Source organism: Mesoplodon densirostris, chromosome 4, assembly GCF_025265405.1.
Source record: "Mesoplodon densirostris isolate mMesDen1 chromosome 4, mMesDen1 primary haplotype, whole genome shotgun sequence".
Lineage (NCBI taxonomy): Eukaryota > Metazoa > Chordata > Mammalia > Artiodactyla > Ziphiidae > Mesoplodon > Mesoplodon densirostris.
The window spans coordinates 179,952,659-179,978,508 of NC_082664.1; the positions used below are offsets into that span (position 1 = coordinate 179,952,659).

A 25,850-nucleotide genomic window follows, 5' to 3' on the forward strand; every position below is an offset into this window, starting at 1 on the left:
AGCTTCTATTTCAGAGTCCATCGGTCAATTCCTAGTTCATTTCTTTGTTGATCTCTTAGCATTCCTCTTTGATGTACTTTATTCACTTGGTTTCCAGGACACCAAACTTTTTCTGATTTTCTGCTTAGCTCTTTTTTAGTCTTTTTGGCTTCTCCGTTTTGTGACTTCCAAATGTTCAGTTCTAGAACTTCTTTTTTGAGACTTTTTTTCCCCTTGGAGTCTTAGGAGGCAATTTAGCTTTGCACTAAGAATTCAGACTCTGGAGCTACACTGCCTGAACTCAATTACCAGGTTTGCTGCTTACCAGCAGTGTGACTTTGGGTTAGTTTCTTAGATATTCTGTGCCTCCGTTTCCTTATCTTTAATATGGGATCTAGAGATAATAATAGTTTTTGGTTTCTTCCCCAAACCTGCTCATTCCTTCATCCTTGCCTATTTCAGTAGATGGCACCGTTGATATTTACTGTCACTCATCTCTAATGTCTAGGAGTCATCACTGATTCTTCTTTTTCCTTCACGCTTCATATCCATGCTATCAGCAAGATCTTCTGGCTCTACTTTAAAAATATATCCAGAATCTCATCACTTCTCCTTGTCACATCACTATAATCTTACTCCAGCTATCGTTCTCTTTCATAGACTGTGGCAGGAGATTTCTAGCAGGCTTCTTTGCTACTACTCTTGCCCCTTACAATCAGTTCTCATTTACAAAGGTCAGTGATCTTTTAAAAACCTTAGGTACTGTCATTTGCCTGCTCAGAACCTTCCAGGAGCTTCCCGTCCCACTTACAGGGAAAGGCAAGTTCCTTAGTGTGGCCCATAGTCTGGCCTTTCCTATGTCTCTAATATGATGACAGTCTCCACTCTCTCTCATTCTAAGCTTCTTGGGTCTGAATATGCCAAGCTCATTCCTGCCTCTGTATCTATATTGTGCTGTTTTCTTTGCCTAGGCTATTTTTCCCCCAGGTATTTGAAGGTCTTGATGTCCATCACATCATTCAAGACTCTGTTCAGAAGAGTTTCTAAGAGAGGCTTTCCCTGATTACCTTCTGTAAAAAATATCCATCCTTACCCTCTGTGTCCTTGTTCCATTTTGTTTCTTTATAGTACTCAACTACCTCACATTGATTGATTGGTTGGTTGATTGATTGCCGCCTGTGTAGAATGTAAACTCCATAATGACAAGAACGTTTCATTTCTATTCCTAGTACTTCAGGGACAGTGCCTGGTACGTAGTAAACACTCCATAAGTATCAGTTATTTATATCTTGCGATCTCTCCGGTCTTGCATATCTGTTTGGTGTTCTAATATCACCTAAAAAATCAGTTTATCAGAAAACTGAACTTATCTTTCCAGTCTAGTTCTTCCTTCATTATGCGGTTATTTTATAATGTTCTACTTATCTTGATTTGAAACCAAAGAGGCATCTTTGAATCATTACCCTGCCTCGACCAAATCATCATGTCTTTGTTGTTGTTGTTGTTGTTGTTTGCGGTACGCAGACCTCTCACTGTTGTGGCCTCTCCCGTTGCGGAGCACAGGCTCCGGACGCACAGGCCCAGCGGCCATGGCTCACGGGCCCAGCCACTCCGCGGCATGTGGGATCTTCCCGGACCGGGGCACGAACCCAGGTCCCCTGCATCGGCAGGCGGACTCTCAACCACTGTGCCACCAGGGAAGCCCTGGTGTGATGGAAAAACCTTGCTTGGGCTTTGGGTTTAAATTGCAGGTGCAGCATTTGCTCTTAGTAAGTGGGCAAAATATGGACATAGGCAAGTACAGAACCCCTCTGAGTTTACTTTCCACGTGTGTGAATAGGGATAAAAATATCTACCTCAAGGAGTTGCTATGAGGAACACGTAAAAAACACAGGACGTTCTAACTCTTTACTGGAGTTGAATACTCCAATTCAGCATGCTCAAACTCATATTCAGATCTCTCTTCTCCAGTTCACGTTTCCTCTGTCCTCGTGACTGGTACTTCAGTTTACTTAGTCAGGTATGTCAGGAGCCTGGGCGTCACTCTCAAATCCTGGAGTTGTAATTTTCTACGCCCCACGGCAAATACATACTGTCTACTGTGTCCCAGCCGCCCTGAACGTGCCCTGCGGGATTCTGCTGCTGCCCTAGTCTGTGTGCGTCTTCTCCTGATAGCTCTTGAGTCCATTCATCTGTCCGTCCGTTCAGGCCTCCCCTCCTTTCTGTTCTCCTCGCCACTGCCCAGCAAGTTTAGCTTGCTCTCAGGAGAGTCCGGTAACTCTGTTATCCCTGCCTCCAGCCTGTCCCCAGTCATTTTCCAGGTGACGCTGATATTTCTAAAATGTAAATGTAATCATATGGCTCCTCTGATTAAAATAGTTTAGTGAATCTACAGCTTTTCGCAGGAATTTGAACTTTTCAACATAGCATGTAAGACCTTGTAGCCTGTGGCTCCTTTTTTTACCTCTTCAGTCTCCGCTCTTTTCCTCAAGCATATTTCCTTGTTGGTTTTACACCACGGCTTTTTCATCTGTGGATCCTCTAAGCTGCCATACCTTTCTCTTCATTAGTCCCCATTAAGGTTGTTTTAGGAGATGATGCTCGTAAAGCACTTAGCCCAGTACCTGCGATGTAGTCTGTTCGGAGCCTTTAGAGGCTACTCAGATTCTAAGGGCTGGAATCAGTTACTGTAAAAACATACTCAGGAGAAAAATGTAAAAATCTAGAATACAGGTCTGTTAAAGGTCTTATATCCACTGGGTTAAGAAATTTTGTGCTCATTGTTTCTTCTGTTCCTATTTTACTTCTCCTGTAAGCTATTCTTTCTTTTTTTTTTTTTTTTTTTTTTTTTTTTTTTTTTTGCGGTATGCGGGCCTCTCACTGTTGTGGCCTTCCCCGTTGCGGAGCACAGGCTCTGGACGCGCAGGCTCAGCGGCCATGGCTCACGGGCCCAGCCGCTCCGCGGCATATGGGATCCTCCCAGACCGGGGCACGAACCCGTATCCCCTGCATCGGCAGGTGGACTCTCAACCACTTGCGCCACCAGGGAGGCCCAGCTATTCTTTCTAATGCTTCTAGATTTTCATTTCTATTTTGTGCTCTTTTCTGAGATGCTTTCATGCTGTTCCTTTGACACCTACTTCCCTTTCTGGTTAGAAGAGCTTCAGATTGCTCTTCCAATGGAATTTCCAGTGGTCAGGACGGATAGGGATATTTGGTGAAACAAACTTTTTTGAAAAATTGATTCCTGTCTCAAAAAGAGGGTAATTTCTTTAGGCCTTGCTTTTTCCATTGGCCATTTTGGATGAACTTTTATGTCTCCAAACTGATTGAATGACAGTCTTTTTCCTATAGCCTGAATGTGATGGGCAGTCATCCTCTCAGCATTTCTTACCTCTCCAAATCTTTGGCAGTCATAAATTTTGAGAAAATCAAAAGTAGCTGCTTATCAGAAAAAAGTGCTTCAATCCATTGAGAAGACTACTGAAGTTCAAATGAGGCTCAGTGTGTGATTTTTCTGGGTACTGCTAGGCAAATTTCTCAATCACCTCTTTTTGGGTATAAGGAAAAGGATAATCTGAGGATAAAGTAAGATCATTATGAAGCTTCGAATTCTTTAGAAGCAGGTGTGTATTATTTTCCCACATACCTTGTTTTTGTCTTAGACAATAAATAGTTTTGAATTCATTTGCTATTCACAAAGCCATGTTGAGCTGCTACCGGTAGTTTATATTGTTCTGATTTAAAACATACTTGTTGTTTTACAATGTGGAAGAACGGTGCTATGGCTCTTGGTCTTGAGGCAACATCAATAAATAATGTGAACAAGTTTAGCATTCTGAAATGGGTTGCATTTCTTTCTTTTTTTTTTTTTTTTTTGCGATACGCGGGCCTCTCACTGCCGTGGCCTCTCCCGTTGCGGAGCACAGGCTCCAGACACGCGGGCTCAGCGGCCATGGCTCACGGGACCAGCTGCTCCACGGCATGTGGGATCTTCCCGGACCGGGGCACGAACCCGTGTCCCCTGCATCGGCAGGCGGACTCTCAACCACTGTGCCACCAGGGAAGCCCCGGGTTGCATTTCTGATCTGTGTATATAAGTTTGAGTCAGAGCCTGATCCTATTTGTGCACAGGAGAATGTTTAGCATAATATCTGTTAATGACTGTACCAGACTCTCCTGGGTGTGCCTTAATTCAGATCATCCTTAGTTAGGATAATAAGCAATTTGTATTTTAACAGACATAAGCTTGTCATTTCTAGTTAACTATTTACTTTCTAATAAGTTAAGTTTTAATAAGCTTAACTATTTTTAAACAGAGTGATAGGTTTTAAGATTTAAGTGTGTTCTTTTTAAAAAATGCACTAAGGGCTTCCCTGGTGGCACAGTGGTTGAGAGCCCACCTGCCGATGCAGGAGACACGGGTTCATGCCCCGGTCCGGGAGGATCCCACATGCCGCAGAGCGGCTGGGTCCGTGAGCCATGGCCGCTGAGCCTGCGCGTCCGGAGCCTGTGCCCCGCAATGGGAGAGGCCACAACAGTGAGAGGCCCGCATACCGCAAAAAATAAATAAATAAATAAATAAAAATAAAAAATGCACTAAGCTTTTAAAAATCTTCTTGGCTACCAGTCAGTGAGGATGATGAATTAAGTGCGCTACCAGATCAAAGTGATAACTTGCTTTCCTTTTTCTAAGATGAAGTACAGTCATCCCTCAATATCTGCAGGACTCCCGTGGACACCAAAACTGCAGATGTTCAAGTGTCTTATATAAAATGGCATAATGTTTTCATATAACCTAGGTACATCCTCAAATATACTTTTTTTAAAAACTTTATTTTATTTATTTATTTATTTAGGCTGTGTCGCAGCATGTGGGATCTTAGTTCCCCGACCACGGATCAAACCCGCGGCCCCTGCAGCAGAAGCACGGAGTCCTAACCGCTGGACTGCCAGGGAATTCCCCTCTCATATACTTTTTTTAAATTTTTTAATTTATTTTTTATTTTTGGCTGCATTGTGTCTTTGTTGCTGCGTGTGGGCTTTCTATAGTTGTGGCGAGCAGGGGCTACTCTTCATTGCAGTGCGCGGGCTTCTCATTGCGGTGGCTTCTCTTGTTGTGGAGCACGAGCTCTAGGCACGCAGGCTTCAGTAGTGTGGCTCGCGGGCTCTCGAGCGCAGGCTCAGTAGTTGTGGCGCATGGGCTTATTTGCTCCGCGACATGTGGGATCTTCCCGGACCAGGGCTCGAACCCATGTCCCCTGCATTGGCAGGTGGATTTTTAACCACTGCACCACCAGGGAAGTCCCCACCCCTCCCATATACTTTAAATCATCTCTAGAATACTTGTAACCCCTAATAAAATGTAAATGCTATGTAAATAATTGTAAGTACAATGTAAATGCTATGTGAATAGTTGCCCACACACAGCAAATTCAAGTTTTGCGTTTTGGAAGTTTTTGGAATTTTTTTTCTGACTATTTTTGACCTGTGGACGCTGAATCTGTGGACTGTAAGTGTTAGACTGGAGGATATTGTTCAGCATGACTCGCTCAGTCTTCTTGGCCTTCAAAGGTATTGGGCGTTTATGGGGTAGGGCTCTGGGATTCCTCCATTAGAGCAATTCCACTTGAATTTACTTCACATATTGGTTTCCTTTAAGACAAATTTTTTGTATAAAAGAGATTGTTGAATAATAAAGAATTTTACTAATCTTTGTCCCTGTTTTCTGGAAGGGAACCTCTAAATTGTTGGAATTTCCTGAGTGATAGGAGCATCTTATCACTTAACCCAACTCATGGTGGGTTCCTGGGACAATACCTTGGTTTATGCTAGAGAGATGACTCAGCATGGGGGCTGGTGGCTCCAAAAAGACTAACCTTGTGATAAGAGGCTGGGGCTTTGAGTCACAGGATATCAGCTAGACCTCCAGAAATGGGGAGGAGGCCTGGAGGTTGAGTTCTAGGAGGTGGCCAATCATTCAATCAACCATACCTTCATAATGAAACCCCAATAAAAACTCTGGACACCAAACCTCTGTTGAGCTTCCTGGTTGGTGATACACACTGATGTGCCCGGAGGATGGTGAGTCCTGAGGGCACAGAAGCTTTGCATTTGAGATCCTCCCAGGCCTGGCGCCATGCATCTCTCTTCATTGGCTGGTTGTCATTTGTATCTTTTATAATAAAACTGTAATTATAAGTGCTTTTCTGAGTTCTGTGAATTATCGAACCTGAGGGGATAGTGGAAACCCCTGAATTTGTAGCCAGTTGTTCAGAAGTGCATGTGGCTGGAAACCCCAGAGCTTGTTTCTGTGTCTGAAGTGAGGGCAGACTTGGGGAGTTCTGTGCCCTCAACCTGTGAAGTGTGTGCTAACTCTGGGTAGTCAGCATCAGAATTACATTGTAGAGGGTTTCTGCATTGAAAAGTAAAATTTGAAAACCATTGAAGTAGATGCTATTAAAGGTCTATGTTTCTATGACTTTTATAGATTCATATTGCAGTTACATGATTAGATTTCTTATTTATTGAGCATTTAGGCCGAAAGCATGAATATTGAAATAATTACCCAACATAGAAATTGTTATTTTCAAGGGATTTACAATTACGGAAGCCTGAAGGTCAGTTTGACTCAGTTATCCTCTTGGCATACCTGCCGGTGAGAACAAATTAAACAGCATTTAAACATTTGCTTTCAAAGTAACCCATTTAGTTTCCAGAGTAATGTTAAGTTTCTCATTATATTTTCTTCTTTTCCCTCTTCCGAACCATTTTTACATATTGGCAGTAGATTCATTTTTTTCTTAAAAGTCCAGCTTTCATCAGATTGTTTCCTTGCTCAAGATTTTCTAGGCTTTCTGGTGTTTCTTGAATTAATACAGATGCCTCATTTTGTATTTTGGGTCTTAGAGTGCTTCCTGCCTTTCACAAAGTAGTCTCTATTTCAGCCAGCCTACATTCTTCTTTATATTTCTCTTCTGTTTTCATAACTTTACTGTATTCACTTAAATAGAAATAAGAGTTTATTATTAATCCTGTTCTCCTCTGTCTTAGTTTCTAAATATATTAAGAATGCTTTCCTGATACTCATTCTCTCTCTCCTCCCAGGTGTTTACCTTTTTTCAATTTGCTTTAGGCTTTGTAATTTTTTTGTGATATTTTTTTCTATATATACTCAGGTCTCTATCTGTTGGTTTCATTTTCCATTTTTAGAGTCTGAGCTACTTCAGATAGGGTCTGGCCTAGACTAGACACTTATTCCATTTTGTTGCATATCTGTCCAGCTTTTGTAATTTCCTGCAAAGAAGTCACCTTACCATGATCTCAGATGTTTTGGACATTTGTGTTAATTCTTAACAGGAATTAATTTGTGTGAATAATCTGCTTTTAGAAAATGGTAGGGTAATTGGACATAGGTACCCTATCTGCCACTACCCATTGGTTATCACCCACTGCCGCCTTATTATTTATTCTATGGGTAGTTCTCCATGGCAGTGACTAACTGGCAGGTGTTGCTATATCCCTTGGGACCGTGATATGTCTCAGGTATTGCCAACCTACAAAGAATTTGGACCGAGTTGGCTGTTCTGTAGTTTCTGCTTTTAAACTGGCTATGACTGACCTTCAGCTCTCAGTAATGAGTCACAATGGGGAAGTAAGTGTTGCCTGTTGAACGAGGTAGCAAGGCATTGAGGGGAATAGGGGATCAGGAATTTCGTTATCTCATCACCAAGACCTATCATTATAGGTAAGAATCTTGCCATGGATCAGGCTTTCTACCCCCAAACCACCTCAGGTTAAAAAACATGTAAATATTAGTGAAAATCTTGGAGATGCTGTCTTTTAACATATCTGTTCTTGGCATGACAGTGCTCCAGTCAAGACAGGTTACCTTCTGCTTTGGTACAGTTTTTGTTTTAGAAGATAACAGTTGTTTTCTGAAGTTTTTTTCCCTCTTACATAGGCTCTTGTTCTAAGTTGCTTTCTTCTGCGTTGGATTTGCTAGTATTTTGTTGAGGATTTTTGCATCTATTGATATTTTCATGAGAGATATTGGACTGTAGTTTTCTTTTCCACCAATGTCTTTGGTTTTAGTACTAAGGTAATACTGTCCTCATAGAATGAGTTACGAAATATTTCCTCTGCTTCTATCTTCTAGATGAGATCGTAGAGAATTGGTATAATTTCTTACTTAAGTATTTGGTAGAATGCACCATTAACCTATCTGTGCCTGGTGCTTTCTATTCTAAGGTTACTAATTACTCATTCAGTTTCTTTAATGGATATAGGCCTATACAGATTGTCTACCTTTTCTTGTTTGTGATTTGGCAAATGTGTTTTTTGAGGACTTGGCCCATTTTTTCCTAGGTTATCAAATTTGTGGGCATAGAGTTGTTGTTAATTACTATGTGTTTTTATTCAACAGGACCAAGAAGTTTTTCAGTTTTCAGTGAACACTGACTAGATGTCCCACATATTTAGCTCAATTCTGGCACTATCTATCTACCTAGGGAGAGTATCAGGTTCCACAGGTTAAGGGCTCAGTCGTACAAGACTATCTTCACTCCCCACTTCAGGTGCCAGTCCAGGATGTTACCTGTGCTTCTGACTGACTGGCTGTAAATTGGAGGCTCCCATGATTCACCCATAGTAGTATTCATTTAATATCCTTTTTCTGTCCATGAACTCTGTAGTGAGGTCCCCTCTTTCATTTCTGATGTTAATAATTTGTGTTTTCTCTCTCATTTTTTTTTTTTTTGGTTACCCTGTCTATCAATTTCATTGATCTTTCCAAACAACCAATTTTTGGTTGTACTGATTTTTCTCTCTTTTCTGTTTTCAATTTCATTGATTTCTTCTCTAAATTTTTTCCTTTTGCTTACTTTGGATTTAATTTCCTCTTCTAGTTTCCTAAGGGGGAAGTTTATGGTAGAGATTTTAGATTGTCTTTTCTGATGTATAAATTCAGATTTCCCACTACGCATTGATATCAAATGCCTCCCACAAATTTTGATAGGTTGTACTTTCATTTTTGTTTAATTCGTAATATTTTAATATTTCTCCATTTTTTGACCTGTGTATTATTTACAAGTGTGTGTCATTTAATCTTCACATATTTGGGGATTTCCCAGCTCTTTTGGTTAATGATTTCTAGTTTAATTCCATTGTAGCCTGTGAGCAGACATTGTATGATTTCTAGTTTTTTAAATTTGTTATGGTGTGTTTTATGGCCCAGAATATGGTATGTTTTGTTATGTTCCAGGTGAGCTTGAGCAGAATGTATTCTGCTGTTGGTGGATGAAATAGTCTACGGATGTTGACTATATCCAATTGATTGATGGTGGTGTTGAGTTCAACTATGTCCTTAAACTGATTTTCTGTCTACTGGAACTGTCCATTTCTGACAGAGAGGTGTTGAAGTCTCCATCTATAATAGTGGCTTCATCTGTTTCTCTTTGCAGTTCCATTACTTTTTATTTCAGTTATTTTGACAGTTTGTAGTTAGGCACATGCATGTTAAGGATTGTTGTCTTCTCTGAGAATTGACCCCTTTACTATTATGCAATGCCTCTGTCCCTGATAATTTTCCTTGCTCCAGGGTTGGCTCTGTCAGAAATATAGCTACTCCCACTTCCTTGTGATTAGTGTTAGCATGGTATATCTTTCTCCATCCCTTTATTTTTAATCTATGTGTATCTTTATATTTAAAGTGGGTTCTTGTAGATGACATATATAATTGGATTTCATCTTTTGATCACTCTGACAATCTCTGTCTGTATTTAGACCATTAACATTTAAAGTGATTATTGATATTGTTGAATTAATATCTACCATGTCTGTTACAATTTTCTAGTTGTAGCCCTTTTTCTTTGTTCCTGTTTCTTATACTTTACCCCCTGCCTTTTGTGGTTTTAACTGAGCATTTTATATGATTCCATTTTCTCTCTTTTTTTAGCATATCAGTTATACTTTTTTTTCTCCTTTCAGAGTTTACAATATACATTTACAACTAGTCCAAGTCCACTTTGAAATAACATTGTACCACTTCACTGGTAGTACAACTCACCTTCTAGTAGCAAACTATTCCTAATTTCTCTCTTTTGTTCCTGGTGTCCTTGCTGTGATTCATTTCACTTATACACACGCCTGCACACACATACAAATGCGTACACACACACGTGTATACATGTCTCCTATATCCTCTCCTTGGAGAACTTTTGAAAACATTTCTTGCAAAGCTACTCTGCTATCAATGGGTTCCCTCAATGTTTCTTAGTATGAGAAAGTCTTTATTTCTCCTTTCCTTGTGAATAATTTCACAGGGTATATAATCCTAGGTTGGTGGTTATTTTCTCTCAATGCTGTTTGATTCCATTCTCTCCACACTGTTTGATTCCATTCTCTCCTTGTTTGCATGGTTTCTGAGATGTCAGGTGTAATCATTATGTTTATTTCTGAATAGGAAAGGTATTTTTTTCTGCTGGCTTCTTTTTAATTTTTTCTTTATCTTTGATTTTCTGCAGTTTGGGTGTGATATGCCTAGGTGTAGAGGTTGGTTTGTTTGATAATTATTCTGCTTGGTGTTCCTGGAGCTTCCTGGACCTGTGGTTTGGTGTCTGACATTAATTTGGGGAAATTAATTAATTTGAGTCATACTTGCTTCAAATATTTCTTCCATTTCTTTTTCTCCTTCTTCTCTGGTATTCCAATTATGCCTTTGTTACAGCTTTTATAGTTTCCCACATTCTTGGATAATCTGTTCCAGTTTTTCTCCCCCCTGCCAGTCATTTTTTCTCTTTGCTTTTCAGTTTTGGAAATTTCTATTGACATATCCTCAGGCTCAGAGATTCTTGCCTCAGCCGTGTCCAGACTGCTGATGAGGCCATCAGAGATACTCGTTTCTGTTATACTATTTTTGATCTCCAGTATTTCTTTTTGTTTTGTTTTGTTTTTTTGCATACACGGGCCTCTCACTGTTGTGGCCTCTCCCATTGCGGAGTACAGGCTCCGGACACACAGGCTCAGCGGCCATGGCTCACGGGCCCAGCCGTTCGGCAGCATGTGGGATCCTCCCAGACCGGGGCACGAACCCGTGTCCCCTGCATCGACAGGCAGACTCTCAACCACTGCGCCACCAGGGAAGCCCTCCAGTATTTCTTTTTGATTCTTTTTTAGAATTTCCATATCTCTGCTTACATTGTCTATCTGTTCTTGCATGTTACCTCCTTTTTCCATTAGAGATCTTATTAGCATATTAATCATAGTCTTTAAAATTTCTGGTCTGATAATTCCAACATCCTTGTCATGTCTGAGTCTGGTTCTGATGCTAGTCTGGTCTCTTCCAACAGTGGTCTTTGCATTATAGAGTGTGGCTTGCTGGAAGCTGGAGACGATGAACTAGATGAAGGGACACCAGCCTTTAGTGGTGTGAGGATCAGGTACTGATAGTCCTGTGATTAGGGCTCAGTGAGCCTCTGCCCCGGGGAGTGAATTTTCATGTGCTGCTCTCCCTTATGTTGGGACGGGATGGCTACAGTGGGCTGGAGTTGGATATTCCCCTTCTCCCATGTAGAAGGCTAAAGCAGGCTAGCGTTGGGATTTCCCTTCCCCCAGGTGGGTTAATCTTTGATAAAACTCTAGTTAGATAGGGGCTGGTAAAATTATTTCTCTTGAGAGTAGGCCTTGTTAAGAAGAGAATAAATACTCTGGTGTGTTTCAAAATGATCAGTTTCTCTCCCCCTGCTGGAAGAATAGGAGAAATTTTCTGTGATATTCACCTTGAGAACTTGGGAGAACCCATGGAAGTAGAACTCACAAAAGGGCTTCCCTGGTAGTGCAGTGGTTAAGAATCCACCTTCCAGTGTAGGGAACATGGGTTTGAGCCCTGGACCAGGAAGATCCCACCTGCTGTGGAGCAACTAAACCACAACTACTGAGCCTGCACTCTAGAGCCTGCGAGCCACAACTACTGAGCCTGTGTGCCACAACTACTGAAGCCTGCACGCCTGGAGGCTGTGCTCTGCAACAAGAGAGGCCACCACAATGAGAAGCCCACGCACAGCAACGAAGAGTAGCCCCTGCTCGTGGCAACTAGAGAAAGCCCGTGCGCAGCAACGAAGACCCAACGCAGCCAAAAATAAATGAATAAAACAAATACATTTATTAAAGAAAAAAAGCTCACAAAAGCGTGGGGGCTCCCCTAAGCCTAGGCTTCTCTGGAGTTTTAACTCTCAGACTTGTGCACACTTCTCCTCTGGCAGTTTGTCAGTTTCAGTTTAGATTTTTGTGCCCTGGTACTGGTTCCTGGAGATGTTTCTGCTCACGGGCTTCTGCTCTGCTAAGTTGTGATTCTGTGTATCCACCTATCTATTTGTCTCATTTTGGGGGCAGCAGTTTGCCCTGTGACCTCACTGCTGAGGCATCTAAGGAGAGTTGTTGACTTTTCACTTTGTTTACTGTTTTACTTGTTAGGATGAAGTGAATACTTCCAAGCTCCTTACATGCTGGACTGGAAAACGGAAGGAATTGCTTATTTTTGGTGCCTAAGTCTCAACTATACCTGGTATCTCCTTTTCTAGAAAAGAAATTTGCTTTACCTGTGGAAAGTAAACCATCACTCATTTGCTCCGAGGGGGAGAGGTGATTGCTAGAGCCTGTAAGGAAGCAAAGTAGGGACTACCTACATTTCAAACAGCATTAACCGATTTTGCTAACTTGGAGGTCCTCTTTTTCTTCTTCATTCTCAATTGCAGACATTCTTTCTGCTATGAGTACTTGAATTTTCTGAGGATTCAACAGACTGGTTCTTTTTTTAAAAATATTTATTTATTTAATAGATCTTTACTGGAGTATAATTGCTTTACAATACTGTGTTAGAGTGAATCAGCCATATGCATACATATATCCCCATATCCCCTCCATCTTGAGCCTCCCTCTCACCCTCCCTATCCCACCCCTCTAGGTTGTCGTAAAGCACCGAGCTGGTCCTTAAGCCTTTTTTTCTTACTGCCAATACAGGATTCACCTTTCTTGGGTCTCCTAAGTAGTTTACCATGTATCAGTGTTGTCCTATAGCTTTTGAGATATTACTGTTATTGCTTCTCATGTTTTCCTTATCCTTGTGTGTTTGTGTTAAAGAAGAAAAAAGTCCCTTTATTGTAATTAAGAAAGGGATCTAAATTAAGTGATTTGGTTCAATCTGCCATACCTCTGTTGTTGTTTTCAACTTGTCAAGTTTTTATTTAAGGGAAAATATTCAGTTAAAGCTTGGTTTTCTTTTGCTCAACACCGCCTCCCCCCTCCCGAAACAACAGAATCAGCAAAACTAGATAGTTAATTAATTTAATTACCTGAAACATTTTGATAGAGATCTGTGCCTAGTCATGCTCCTTTGCTGGCGAGTAAAGCTAATAATTATTTGAATGAAAGTATTCCTTATTTTAGTCTTTCTGTGTGCAGAAAGGGATAGATTTGTACTCATGCCTGTGTGTGTGCGCCTGCGGGTGTATTTTTATAACAAAAAATCAGTGGCCTATTTTTTTTGATACTAAGTAACAAACAAATGAAGTATAAATGGGGCAAATAATTATGATAGGTAATGAAGGTGCCCTACCTCCTTTTAAAGATGGACTTAACTATTTCATTAACCAGGTGTTGACAACTATTGTGATTTGTTGATATTTGATTATATTAGTTTGGTAATTTGAATGCGATCATTTACCTCTTAAAGATTTTTAAAAATAATGTGTCTGTGATTTCTTTTTATAATATACAGAGAAAGCAACCAGTGAGATGAATACTGCTGAAGATTGGGGTCTCATTTTGGATATTTGTGATAAAGTCGGTCAGTCTCGCACTGGGTAAGTGTTGCAAAGTTTCAGAGGATTTTTATTTATTCTTCCTGTTTATTAACATGAATGAAACAAGAGTTAGAAGGTAAAGCATATTACAATCACAATTTAGTTTAAAAAGAGAATGTTTTTGCTAGTGAGATTTGAGGGATCATCCCATTTAGGTTACTCCCTGTAACCAGGAGGGGCAACATGACTGGTAACAATGTTGATACTTTAATTATTCTCCCTTGTCCATAATTGCCTTCTGAAATCTAACTTTTCCCACTGATTTTTTAAAAGAATTTTATTGAAGTATAGTTGATTTACAATGTTGTGTTAATTCCTGCTGTACAGCAAAGTGATTCAGTTATACATACATTCGTTTTCCTATTCTTTACCATTGTGGTTTATCAGAGGATATTGACTATAGTTCCCTGTGCTCTACAGTAGGACCTTGTTGTTTATCCATTCTAAATGTAATAGTTTACATCTGCTCATCCCTAACTCCTAGTCCTTCCCTCCCCCCACCCACCCTTGGCAACCTCAAGTCTGTTCTCTATGTCTGTGAGTCTGTTTCTGTTTCGTAGATATGTTAATTAGTGTTGTATTTTAGATTCCACATATAAGTGATATCATATGATATTTGTCTTTCTCTTTCTGATTCGCTTAGTATGATAATCTCTAGGTCCATCCATGTTGCTGCAAATGGCGTTATTTCATTCTTTTTTATGGCTGAGTGGTGTTCCATTGTGTGTGTGTGTGTGTGTGTGTGTGTGTGTGTATTCCCCAAATCTTCTTTATCCATTCATCTGTTGATGGATATTTAGGTTGTTTCCATTCCCACTGATTTTTAAAGTCATCAGTGATTTCTCAAGTACCAAGTTTTTTGGTTATTTCTGTGTTCTTTTCTTCTTTGTCACATGTGCCCATTCGACCCAACTAATCAGTGACTATTGAAAGAGAGACAGTTTTAGGGAAATAGAATTGTAAACTTTCTGGCATACAGACTTTTTGGTAATACAGGGCTTTCTCTACAGTGCCGCAAGGGGATTTACTGGTGTACAGAGTAATGGTTTCCTTCATTCCTGGGCTAATAACGTCCAGTTATTAGTAGCCACATTTACCCCTTTGTGCCACACAAATATTGTCTTATTTACGTACTTAACGTGAAGAACGTTTGGGAGCACTGCTGGATCCTGCTTGATTCTTCTGGTGGTAATCTTAACTCTCTGACGGTGCCTTCTCTGGCTTTTCTTCCTTCCCTTCTAAATAGAGATAGTTCCTTAAACTTTCTTTGATCCATTTTTTTACCTGATACTTTTTCTTTCGAAATCTCCCAGCTTTCAAATTTCTTTATGTGACATCTGTAGTTTTAGCTCTGAATCCCTAACTCAAGCACTAATATTGGGGATGCAGCATAATTTCTGAACATCACACTACATGAGCTGCGGCCTCACATCCAGAATCCTGAACTCATGTCTCCTTTTGCTTTAAACCTACATTCCCTCCTTTGTCCCCTGTCTCTGTTAATGACAAGGTTATTCTTTCATTCACACCTAAAACCTCAGACTCTCCTCTGCATTTAGCTTTTTACTAACTTCTGTCAGCACGCCTCCATAATATCTCTCACGATATTGATGTCATAGAGTCTCCTTAGTTAAGTTCTTGAACTTGGTCAAACCAGGCGGGGCAGTTTGTCTTTAAGTCCTTTCCACCCCATCACTCAAGCCCTTTTTAGTCCGTAATGTGCTCCCTCTGGCAGGTTCCCAAGATTGTGGCCTCTGCCATCCCCTTTGTTGTTTTTCCATCCTTTCTGGCCTGGTTAGTTCCTTAATTTAGTTGATGTTTGAGTAGTTACTGTGTGTTACGTGTCTGTTCCTTCTTCTCTACGACTATTGGCCCCACTTTACTTGAGCCATCCTTAACCACGCCTAGCCTAGTGAATTAACCTTCTGGCGTTTCCTTCTGTTTCCATCTCTTTTCTGTCCGGTTCTTATAGCCGGTGGCCATATGACAACTCTGACCATGTTACTCCCCTGTCTTCCATACTGAGTTAAGTCTAGTAACCTCCTTAGGCCTTCTGAATCATTTATTTTTCATTTACTTCTTTTGTAGTTACTGTTCTTTTCAACTCAAATATTTGAGCTGCCAGTGCTTTTCCACTTTATTGTAATGCTTTTGGTCATTGTGTTCCTTCAGTGTTGAATATTCTCTTCTCCCATCTCCTATCTCTGTGTCTCATATCCTTCCAGACCCACTATGGATATTATTTCTTCCACGAAGGCTTTCCTTATCCCTAGTACTGAAAATCATTACCGAAAACCTGAATCCTCAAAGCACTCTATCAAAACCATTCTTATTTGTGTTTTGCCTTGTATAATAGTAATTTATATACATCTAGTAGACTTAGATTTGTAGGATGAAAGGTCTATGAATTTTTGTTGTGCAGAGGAAAGCAAATAGCTTAGTGGCTGAGAGCATGGCCTCTGGAGTGAGACTGCCTGGGTTCAGATCTGGGCTCTGACTGCTTAGCTGTGTCATGGTGGGTAAATAGTAACTTCCTTTTCTAGTTTGCTACAAGAGAATAAAAATAATATCTTTTTATAGGGGGCTTGTTGTAAGTGTTAGATTAGTTAATATATATAAAGTGTTTATAATAGTATCTGGTGCATGGTTAAGTGGGTACACCTCTGCCTTTTTTTTTTTTTTTTAATGGCTTTACAATGTTGTGTTAGTTTCTGCTGTACAATGAAGTGAATCGGCTTTATGTATACATATATCCCCTCCCTCTTGGACCTCTCTCCCATCCTGCCCATCTAGGTCATCACAAAGCACCGACCTGAGCTTCCTGTGCTCTACTGCAGGTTCCCACTAGCCATCAGTTTTACACATAGTAGTGTATTTATGTCAAACCTGCCTCTTTTTGATTAAAATGATATTTTGTGACAGTTTGTCTGTTGAGGACTAGGTATCGACCTAGCTCCATCCCTGTGTATTTTGGAGATAAAACTTTTATCTAGCATTCCAGTTGCAAAGTCCCTCCTCTCTCTTTTCACTCCATCAGTTTTCTTTTTATCTTTAGTTTGGTAGTCTTCATTTTGTAGATACTTTTTATAATAATTTGATTAATTGCTTGAAATGAAAGGACAAACTCCCTTTCATTGCTAGAAATATTCCATATTTTTCTACTTAAAAAATAAAGTTGTAACCCACCTAAAAATACTGTATGATGTGTCATGGAGCTTTAAAGAGATCAATTTGTTTTTCTTCATGTTAACATTATTATACCAGAAATGATAATCTGTTATTTTTTTCCTGTCTTTTCCTGTGATGAGAACTGTTCAGATCTACTCTCTCAGCAACTTTCAAATGTGCAACAAAGTGTTGTAACTGTACTCTCCATGCTGTACATTACAGCCTCAGAACTTACTTATAACTGGAAGTTTGTACCTTTTGACCCATTTTATTCATTTTGACCACCCCTCTGCCCGTCTGACAACCACCAGTTTGTTCTCTGTTTCTATGAGTTTGATTTTATTAGATTCCATATATAAGTGAGATCATACAGTATTTGTCTTCCTCTGTCTGACTGATTTCACTTAGCATAATGCCTTCAAGTTTCCATCCATGTTGTCCTTGTGTACTTAAAACGTACTAATTTATAGCTTTAAGTAATTGTTTTCTACTTGCCTTTTGTTGTTATCTAGTATCAGTAGGTTTAGATACATCCTCATTCTTTTTTTTTTTGCGGTACGTGGGCCTCTCACTGTTACGGCCTCTCCCATTGCAGAGCACAGGTCCGGACGCGCAGGCTCAGCGGCCACGGCTCACGGGCCTAGCTGCTCCGCGGCATGTGGGATCTTCCTGGACCGGGGCATGAACCTGTGTCCCCTGCATTGGCAGGCGGAATCTCAACCACTGCGCCACTAGGGAAGCCCCATCCTCATTCTTTAATTTTTTCAAATGTACTTTAGACAACATATTCTCTCTCAGTATTTTTCCTTAGTATTTCATTATACTTTAGAGATTTTAATTGACATTATGCTAAATCTATGAATTTACTTAGGAAGTGTTTTCAGCTTTGCTAATTTAAATAATGAGAGGTAGTTCTGTTTGGTTTTAATCAATATTTTTTCCTTTCCTCTTCCCTTCTTTTCCTTTTTTCTCTTTCACTTATTTTTTCTTCCTTAATACTTGCTCTCTAGTTCCTTTAAATTCTCATTAAGTTAATTTTCAAGCATTTATTTGTTTGTTTATGGAAATGTGATATCTCTTTATAGCTCTTGTTAATAAAGAATTGTTTGAAAAGGACTGTGTAATAATTGAGATGCCATTCTACTATTACTAGGGTTTAAAAAAAATCAAACCCACAAAATTTGCTTATGTGTGTGATTTCTCTTTAAAAATAATGTTTTACATACATATCCAGTTGTATTTTCACTATTTTCACTTTCTTGCTGTACCTTGATGATTTCATAGTAGGAAATAAGCATCAGGGCCACATTTTGACTTTCATGGGCCATCAGCACTTTTGTCTTCCTGGTTCCCTTTCCCCATAAAAAAGTAATAAAAATATTTTATGACTGCATTATTATAAAGGCAAGTGCATTATTATACATGAAAACATTTTCTTTGAGCCAAGTTTGTGGCATTCAGCACATTCACATTGTTGTGGGATCATCACCACTATCCATCTCCAGATCTTTTCATCATCCCCAAGTGAGCTCTGCCTGTTAAACAACTTACCACTTCCCCCTTCCCCAGAACTTGGTAACCACTTACAGTTTGGTTTTAATTTTTAAAATCATTTCATAATTAGTTATATGGAAAACTTATGGAAATCTGGTTTATGTTGTCTAGGAGTCCAGATACATATGTTTAGTATGGGTTGCTGATGGTAGCATGAGAATATTGAACCGGTATTGTAGGTTGTCAGTGAAGTATTCTAGGTACCTGGTGTGCTTTAGAAAAGATTGAGACATGTCATTGGTGTGAGAGGGAAAAGGGGACATGAGTTTTCCTGAGGCAAATGTAGATAGGGCAGGTTGAAGTAGAGGCATGTTATGGACTGGAATGCAGTTCATCAGGTTATTTGTATACTAGGCAGCAGTCTAGATTTTTTTTTTTTTTAAACATTGCCATATGGTATTAATCTGTAATTTTATAAAATGTACAGATCTATTTAAGAGGACGGATTTAGGGATGGTTGAGGGAACTTTAAGAAAAGCATTTCTATTTCAGTAAGATTCTTTTTTAAACAAAATGATTTGTAACCAGCAATATATTGTAGAATTATTTAGTGCATAAAGTAACTTATATTAAAGTCTTTCTTCCCTAAGAAAATAATATTTGAAAATCCTTTTGGCCCTTTAAAAAAAATTCCTTCCTTCCTTCCTTCCTTTCTTTTTTTTGAGTCATCTGTTTTGGAGTTATGGTTGTTTGGGAAATATTCTCAATTTTTAAGGGGAAATGAAGAGCCAATTGTGAAATTTCATTTGGTCAGAGAACTGTGACCCAGAAACATGGTTCCAGCAGTATTTCGAAAAACCCTCTTTAATTCTTCCTCTTTAAAAAAATCTTACTGTTCTTTGAGCCACACATATGTGTGTATTTATGTTTGTTGATTTAAAGAAATACTTATGCTTATGAAATATGTACTTTTTTGTTTCAAAAATAGATACTCACATGGCTCAAAATTTAAAACAGTTTAAAAAGATGAACATTGACAAGTCTAACTTCTGTCCCTGTTTCCCTCCCCCATCCTCTATAGGTAACCACTTTTCTTTCTTTTGTACCTTTCCATTCTTTCTTTACACAAATACGAGTATCTTTTCCCTGCCGTAATAGACAATAAGCATATTATACACTATTCTGCATTTGTAATTACTTAATTCCCTAATATATCCTGTCGGCCTGAAATGTTTGAATATGCTGGACTTAAAACTTTGAAAAAAATTCTGAATTTTTTTTTCTGATTTCCAAAGATATTCATGTGATTTTTAGTGTGCAGTTCCAATGTCTAAGTACTGAAAAATGCTTAGCCAGTGATGTCATATGATGGACTGAAAAGTCTCTGTTTGTTCAGAATCAAGAGAACTTTCAGAATAATAGTAGCAGTTTTCTTTAACATAATACATAGCTTCCCATAATAAATAGCTTTTGTCTATTAGTTTTGATTGATTTGATTATAATTTCATATATAAAAAATAGATGTGAGGGTAGGTGTTGATTATCCACAATAAAAACTTAAAATTAAAACTCTGTAATTGACATCCAGATTAATTTGTGCTATTATTTTATGTCTTAACTGTCTTTGTTTAGCTTTAGACAAAAATATAGTTGACTGAGAGTGGACAACGTGATAAACTTTTTTCTTTACTTGGATAAGGGATCTATTTGGATAGTAAGTCTTTGATTTATTTGTACAGAATTAGAAGGAGAAAATGATAGTCATTACTGATATTTTGTGAAAAATATAAATATAAGCCTTTGGGAAAGAGTTTGTTAAAAATATTTTTCATTGGCTTTATGTTGTCTTGTCCTGGACCCGGGCTTTGACTACTTCTGACCTTTAGCTGGAGGTTGATAGAATATGTCCTGATTTTTTAAGGGAAAAGTAATCTCTGGCCTAGACTTCTTCAAGTTGGAAGGGCAGCATCAGATCTAGAAAAAGATTTCTTCCAACGTGTGTTTTGTAATCATCATACCCTCCATTTACTGGCCTTAGGTTTTAAAGTCTTTTAAGTGTTCTTTTAAGGATAATAGCCAACATTTATTGACTGCTTATTATCTGCCAGGTCTTGTTTAAGTGCCTTATAAACATTTTATTTAATCATCACAACAGCTGTAGGTACTCTAGTTTTTTCTAGTTAACAAGTGAGAATCTGATTCGTATTTAGGATTTTTTTTAATGTCATTTAAACTAGGGGAAGAGTTATAGCAGGAATAAAATTAAAGGCTTTTTTGTAAAGCGTGATCTTGATTTCCCGGTCTCTTTCACTTTCTTTATGTCACAGAATTACTTCAGTTCATTTCATTCTTTTTGTATCAGTCTTTTTTTTTCTTTTTTTTTTTTTTCGTCTGCGGTACGCGGACCTCTCACTGCTGTGGCCTCTCCCGCCGCGGAGCACAGGCTCCAGACACGCAGGCTCAGCGGTCATGGCCCATGGGCCCAGCCGCTCCGCGGCACGTGGGATCCTCCCGGACTGGGGCACGAACCCGCGTCCCCTGCATCGGCAGACGGACTCCCAACCACTGCGCCACCAGGGAAGCCCCGTTTTTTCTTTTATTTGACAAACAGTGAGTACTGGCTGGGTATCATGCTTTGGGTCTAGAGTGGTGAATAAAGCAGGTACAGCCTTTGTCATCAGCTATGGTAACAGTTGGCCAGTGGAAGATAGAAATAAACAGGTAATGGTCTAAGAAGATAGTGAGCCCAGGGCTTCAGTGGAGAATAAAAGGGAGACCTACTTAGGTTTTTCAGGGAAGCACAGGCATGAGGGATAACATTTATGCTATGATTTTAAAGTTGAGAAGAAGCGAAGAGCTGCAAGCAGAGGTCCCAGGCAGAGGGAACAGCTTTCACGTGAATGCTGCAGGGTAGAGGACACTTGGCGCTTTCTAATAACTTGAAAGGTACGGGCTAGCTGCAGCAGAGGTGAGCCACCCTGAGCAAGCACAGAGCTGGGTATAAAGAGAGTGAGTGGGTTAGAGAAATGGAAGATGATAGTTGGAATGCCTGAAATGGAGTTTGTAGACCTTGACAGTTAATAATAAGGTGGAGTCAAAAAGCCAATGGTGTTGGAAGCATCACTTCTGTTAAGACAGAAGTAACATTAGAGAGAGTGGCAGAGAGCCAGGAGTTAAAATCATTGAAAGATGAGGGGGCAGTGAGGTTTTTTAAATGAGAAGATCTGAACTGGGCTGTTTTAGGAAAGAGGGAGGGAGAATGGTTTTGAAGTAGCAAAGGGAGCAAAGAGGACCCTTCATTTAGGAGGTACAAGAGCCGTGGGAAGACAGAAAGCTACCACTTGAGGTGGCTGCAGGAGAAGTGTTATCTTCCATGGAGAGCCAGTTTTCTGTAGAGCAAAAGGACCAGGGGTAGGGCCTTTTGTTGATCATGGGCTGTGACTTCTAGAGGGTCCAGTGGAAAGATTTCAGAAGCTGGGGAGTAATGGATATGCAGAGCTGTTTAATGATGGAGAGGATAGTCTGGAGCTTCTTGTAGGGACTTGTCTAAACAAGAATAACAGGCATATGTTCTCAAGTTCTCAATTATTGGATCGTAGAGAAAGTTGGGTGCCCAAGACTTGGTCTTGACTTCTGCAGAAGGAACCTTGGAGTCCTGGGAAGGAGTGGTCGGGGCTCCCTTTGACCCTTTTCCATAAAGGTGAAGAGGCTTGAGGTGGGTGGTCTTCCAGAGCCAAAGGTACATTCTTACCGTTTTCTGGGATGAACATCTTTTTCTGTATTTAAGAGCTGTTTGTGCTTCCTCTTCTGTGAACTGTCTGTATCTATCCTTTCCTCATTTCTAGGAGTCCTTGATGTGTTAGGGACATATCTTGTCTGTTTTATGAATTGCGTATATTTTTCCATTATTTTTTGTTTTTTTTTGGCTGCGCCGCACGGCTTGTGGGATCTTAGTTCCCGACCAGGGATCGAATCCAGGCCCTGGCAGTGAAAGCACCAAGTCCTAACCACTGGACCACCAGGGAATTCCTTCCATTATTTTTTTGACTTTGTTTTGTTGTTTTTCCATTTAGAAATTTTTGATTTTTATATAGATGAATTTATCAGTCTTATGGTGTTTAGAATTTTGAGTTATACAAGACTTTCCTTCTCCAGGGTTTTAGTAGAATTATCTCATGTTTCTTTCATTTTTTGTTTTATAATTAATAGACTGTTTTTTTAAAAATACAATTTTAGGTTTAGAAAAAAATTGAGCAGATAGTACGAAGAATTCCATAACCCACTCCCACCCCTTATATGCAGTTTCCCCTGTTATTAACATCTTGCATTAGTGTGGTATATGTTACAAGTAATGAACCAATATTGATACATTATTATTAACTAACGTCTATAGTTTACATTAAGACTCACTCTATATTATACAGTTTTGTGGGTTTTGACAAGCCCATAATGACGTATCCATTATTACAGTATCACACAGAGTAGTTTCACCATCCTTAAAATGTCCTGTGCTCCCCCCATTCATCCCTCTCCTTTCTCTCTCTGAACCCCTGACAACCATTAATTTCTTTATTTTTTTTTACTATTTCTATAATTTTGCCTTTTCCAAAATGTCATACAATTAGGATCATATAGTATGTATAGCCTTTTCAGAAGCCTGCACACTGCAACGAAGAGCCCACGTGCCACAGCGAAAGATCCCTCGTGCTACAGCTGAGACCCGGTGCAGCCAAAAAATAAATAAATATTAAAAAAATTTTTTTTAAATCATGAGTCAAGACATACCAATTTTATTAAGTTTTTAGTGATTCCTCTCTCTCCCATATGTTATATTACATTGTGTTCTGTTTGACTGAAATATACTCCAGTTTTATATGATCTGGGAAACTCAAAATATCATACTAAGTTTAAGTATTCAGTGACTGTTATCTATACTTCCATTAACCCTCAATATTTAGTATGTAGAAGTTTACCTCCTTTTCTGATGAAGTCCTTCAGGCACGTGAACTTGTTCTTTAAATAGCCAAATAACATAATTTGTAGACTATATTCATGTTCCATCAGCTATCTCATAAGAAATACCTATTTAACAAGCTCAGAATCAGAATTTGATATTTGTATTCAGTGTTTTGCCCTTTTCCCCCTTGTGCACTGTAGACTGTGTTTTACGTAATGTATATTATGAACCAAATATGCACTTTGAATATGCCATTGAATATACAGTTATGATTCATTTCAGCTCTGATTTCTTTTGCATTTTATAATATTAAACTTCTTTTATAGTTAATGTAAAGCCTTTATGCTTTTGAAAGCCACGCTCTATATTAGACTCCCTTTAGTGTTCAAGGAGGGTTTATATTCTTTGTTAATTAAAAATTTTTTTTACTTTGTTCAGCAGAGATTTGAGGTCCCATATCTTTTAGTGTGCGCCTGCTGGGTACTAAGACCTATAAAAGTTATGCAGACACGTATCCCCTCCCCCCTCCACAATACAGTTACATATATCCTTGAATTGTAAGTTGTAGTAAAGCACTTTTTATAGCATGTAAAAAGAAAACGTAAAGTTTGAATCACTCTAAAATAGCTTTGAAAGCTAACGTTGTAAAAGTAACTTGATAGAAGAATATGTTTGTGCTTTCTAGAGCTAACATTGAGTGTCTCTAAGTCCCTGGCATGATTCTGGGAGTAATGTAATAACATACTGAACAGGAAGCATTAAAGTCCCCTTTTACAGATGAGGTCTGTCAAGCCTCAAATCTTTTTCTACTGAATCACAGTGCTGCTTTTGTCTAGCAGTAGTTCTCAGCCCAGTGGTGTTGCTCTGTTAGGGATGGTTTTGGTTGTCACAATGACAGGAGGTTACTACTGACATTGATTAGGCTGGGACCAGAGATGTGATATGCCAGATAGTCTTACACTGCAAGAATTTTTCTGCCCCTATTTAGAAACATACTGTTAGTATCTTTGTACCTTTCCAGTCCTGCCTCAAAGGTGATGAGAGGTTAACCGTGCAAGCACATTCATGAACTGTGCTATACACTGTTATTTCTGTTACTTTTTTTTATATTGCTTTTCTTTTATATTTACAATACTTTAAAGAAAATGTCCTATTGTTCTTCTGTCAGCCCCCATGAGGGGGATAATAAAGAGGTGGTATCCTCTTTTTGAAAAGTTGATTGATCTAAAATCATTAGTTTAGTAATAGGTGCAATAAGTAGTATTTGAATTCACTGCCTTTTCAATAGTAATAATTTCCTCAAGCATATAAAATCTCATCACAGTTTAACCTGTTATCTTTATAATACAAAAGTACTTTTCAATTAAGATGTAGAGATGAGACATATTTTTAAATAAGAGACTTTAAAAAACTTATAGAAAGCATAAGATCTCACAAATTTTGACTCCTTTATCCAACAAAATCATTGAATATTTTTGGCTTTCTCCTTATATATTAATGGAAAGACCTTTTCAGGTAATCTCACTAACTGGTGACTAGAGATGAATGCTGAGCTATCTATCTGTCATAACTGTACAACAACATACCTACAAGTAGATAGACATTTATAAATAATGTGGTGACAGTTTTGGAAATGTACTCAGGGCTATTCAAAGAGATTTGAAATTTCATTTTTCTTTGAAAAGAGAACTGTAGGAATGCAAAATTAGTTTTAGTTTTCTTTGGTCCTCTTAACTCTAGATCTGAGCTACGTCCTATGCATGTTTAACTTACTGAACTTAACTGTATTCTTTCGCAGCCCCCTCAATTTTGTTTTTCTTCAAAACTTGTTCTTCTGTCCATTGAGTGAGCTCTACGTGCTGTCCTAAATTCCAGTTCCCATTTCTCTTACAGAGTGTGTATATCTCCCTGCACTGAGGATGACTCTTGCTCAGAGTATACATGTTTTAAACAACATGGCCCTGAATATGCAAGCCATCTTCTTCACCTGGTGCTCAACATAACAGTTTTGCTTCAGTAATTGAGGAGAAATTGCCTGTATTGAGCATATTTGAGAGATGGCAGAATATGTTCTGCAGCAGTAACTCCCTAATCACAGAAAATGGATTAACTGCCATTTTTGCCTTATTATCCTTACTTTGGAAACTCAGGAAACAGTACAGTTCCATTACATTTTACAGTGGTGTGATTTGTGGTATGGTCATTTATCACATAGTAAGTCAAGAGAGCTATTTTGGGGTTGGAAAACTGGGAAGGGTGAGAGAGAGTTCTTTCCTTGTTCTTGTCTGTATCCTTGACCTCGCCTATCTTTTTGTTTTCCCATCTCAAGATAAGGCAGAGAGAGGGTGAGTCTTACAAAATGTTTTAAAATACCAAAATGGAGTTTTGGGAAG

At 39.0% G+C, this 25,850-nt stretch overlaps 1 protein-coding gene across 1 annotated transcript in view; it reads left to right on the top strand.

The window, feature by feature from the left end:
• STAM (signal transducing adaptor molecule) overlaps nucleotides 1–25,850 on the top strand; it is a 66,104-nt gene that overhangs the window by 3,253 nt on the left and 37,001 nt on the right. The window contains exon 2 of the mRNA XM_060097793.1: nucleotides 13,754–13,838. Within this exon, the coding sequence (XP_059953776.1) occupies nucleotides 13,754–13,838 (85 nt within the window). The remainder of the gene's footprint in view (nucleotides 1–13,753; nucleotides 13,839–25,850) is intronic.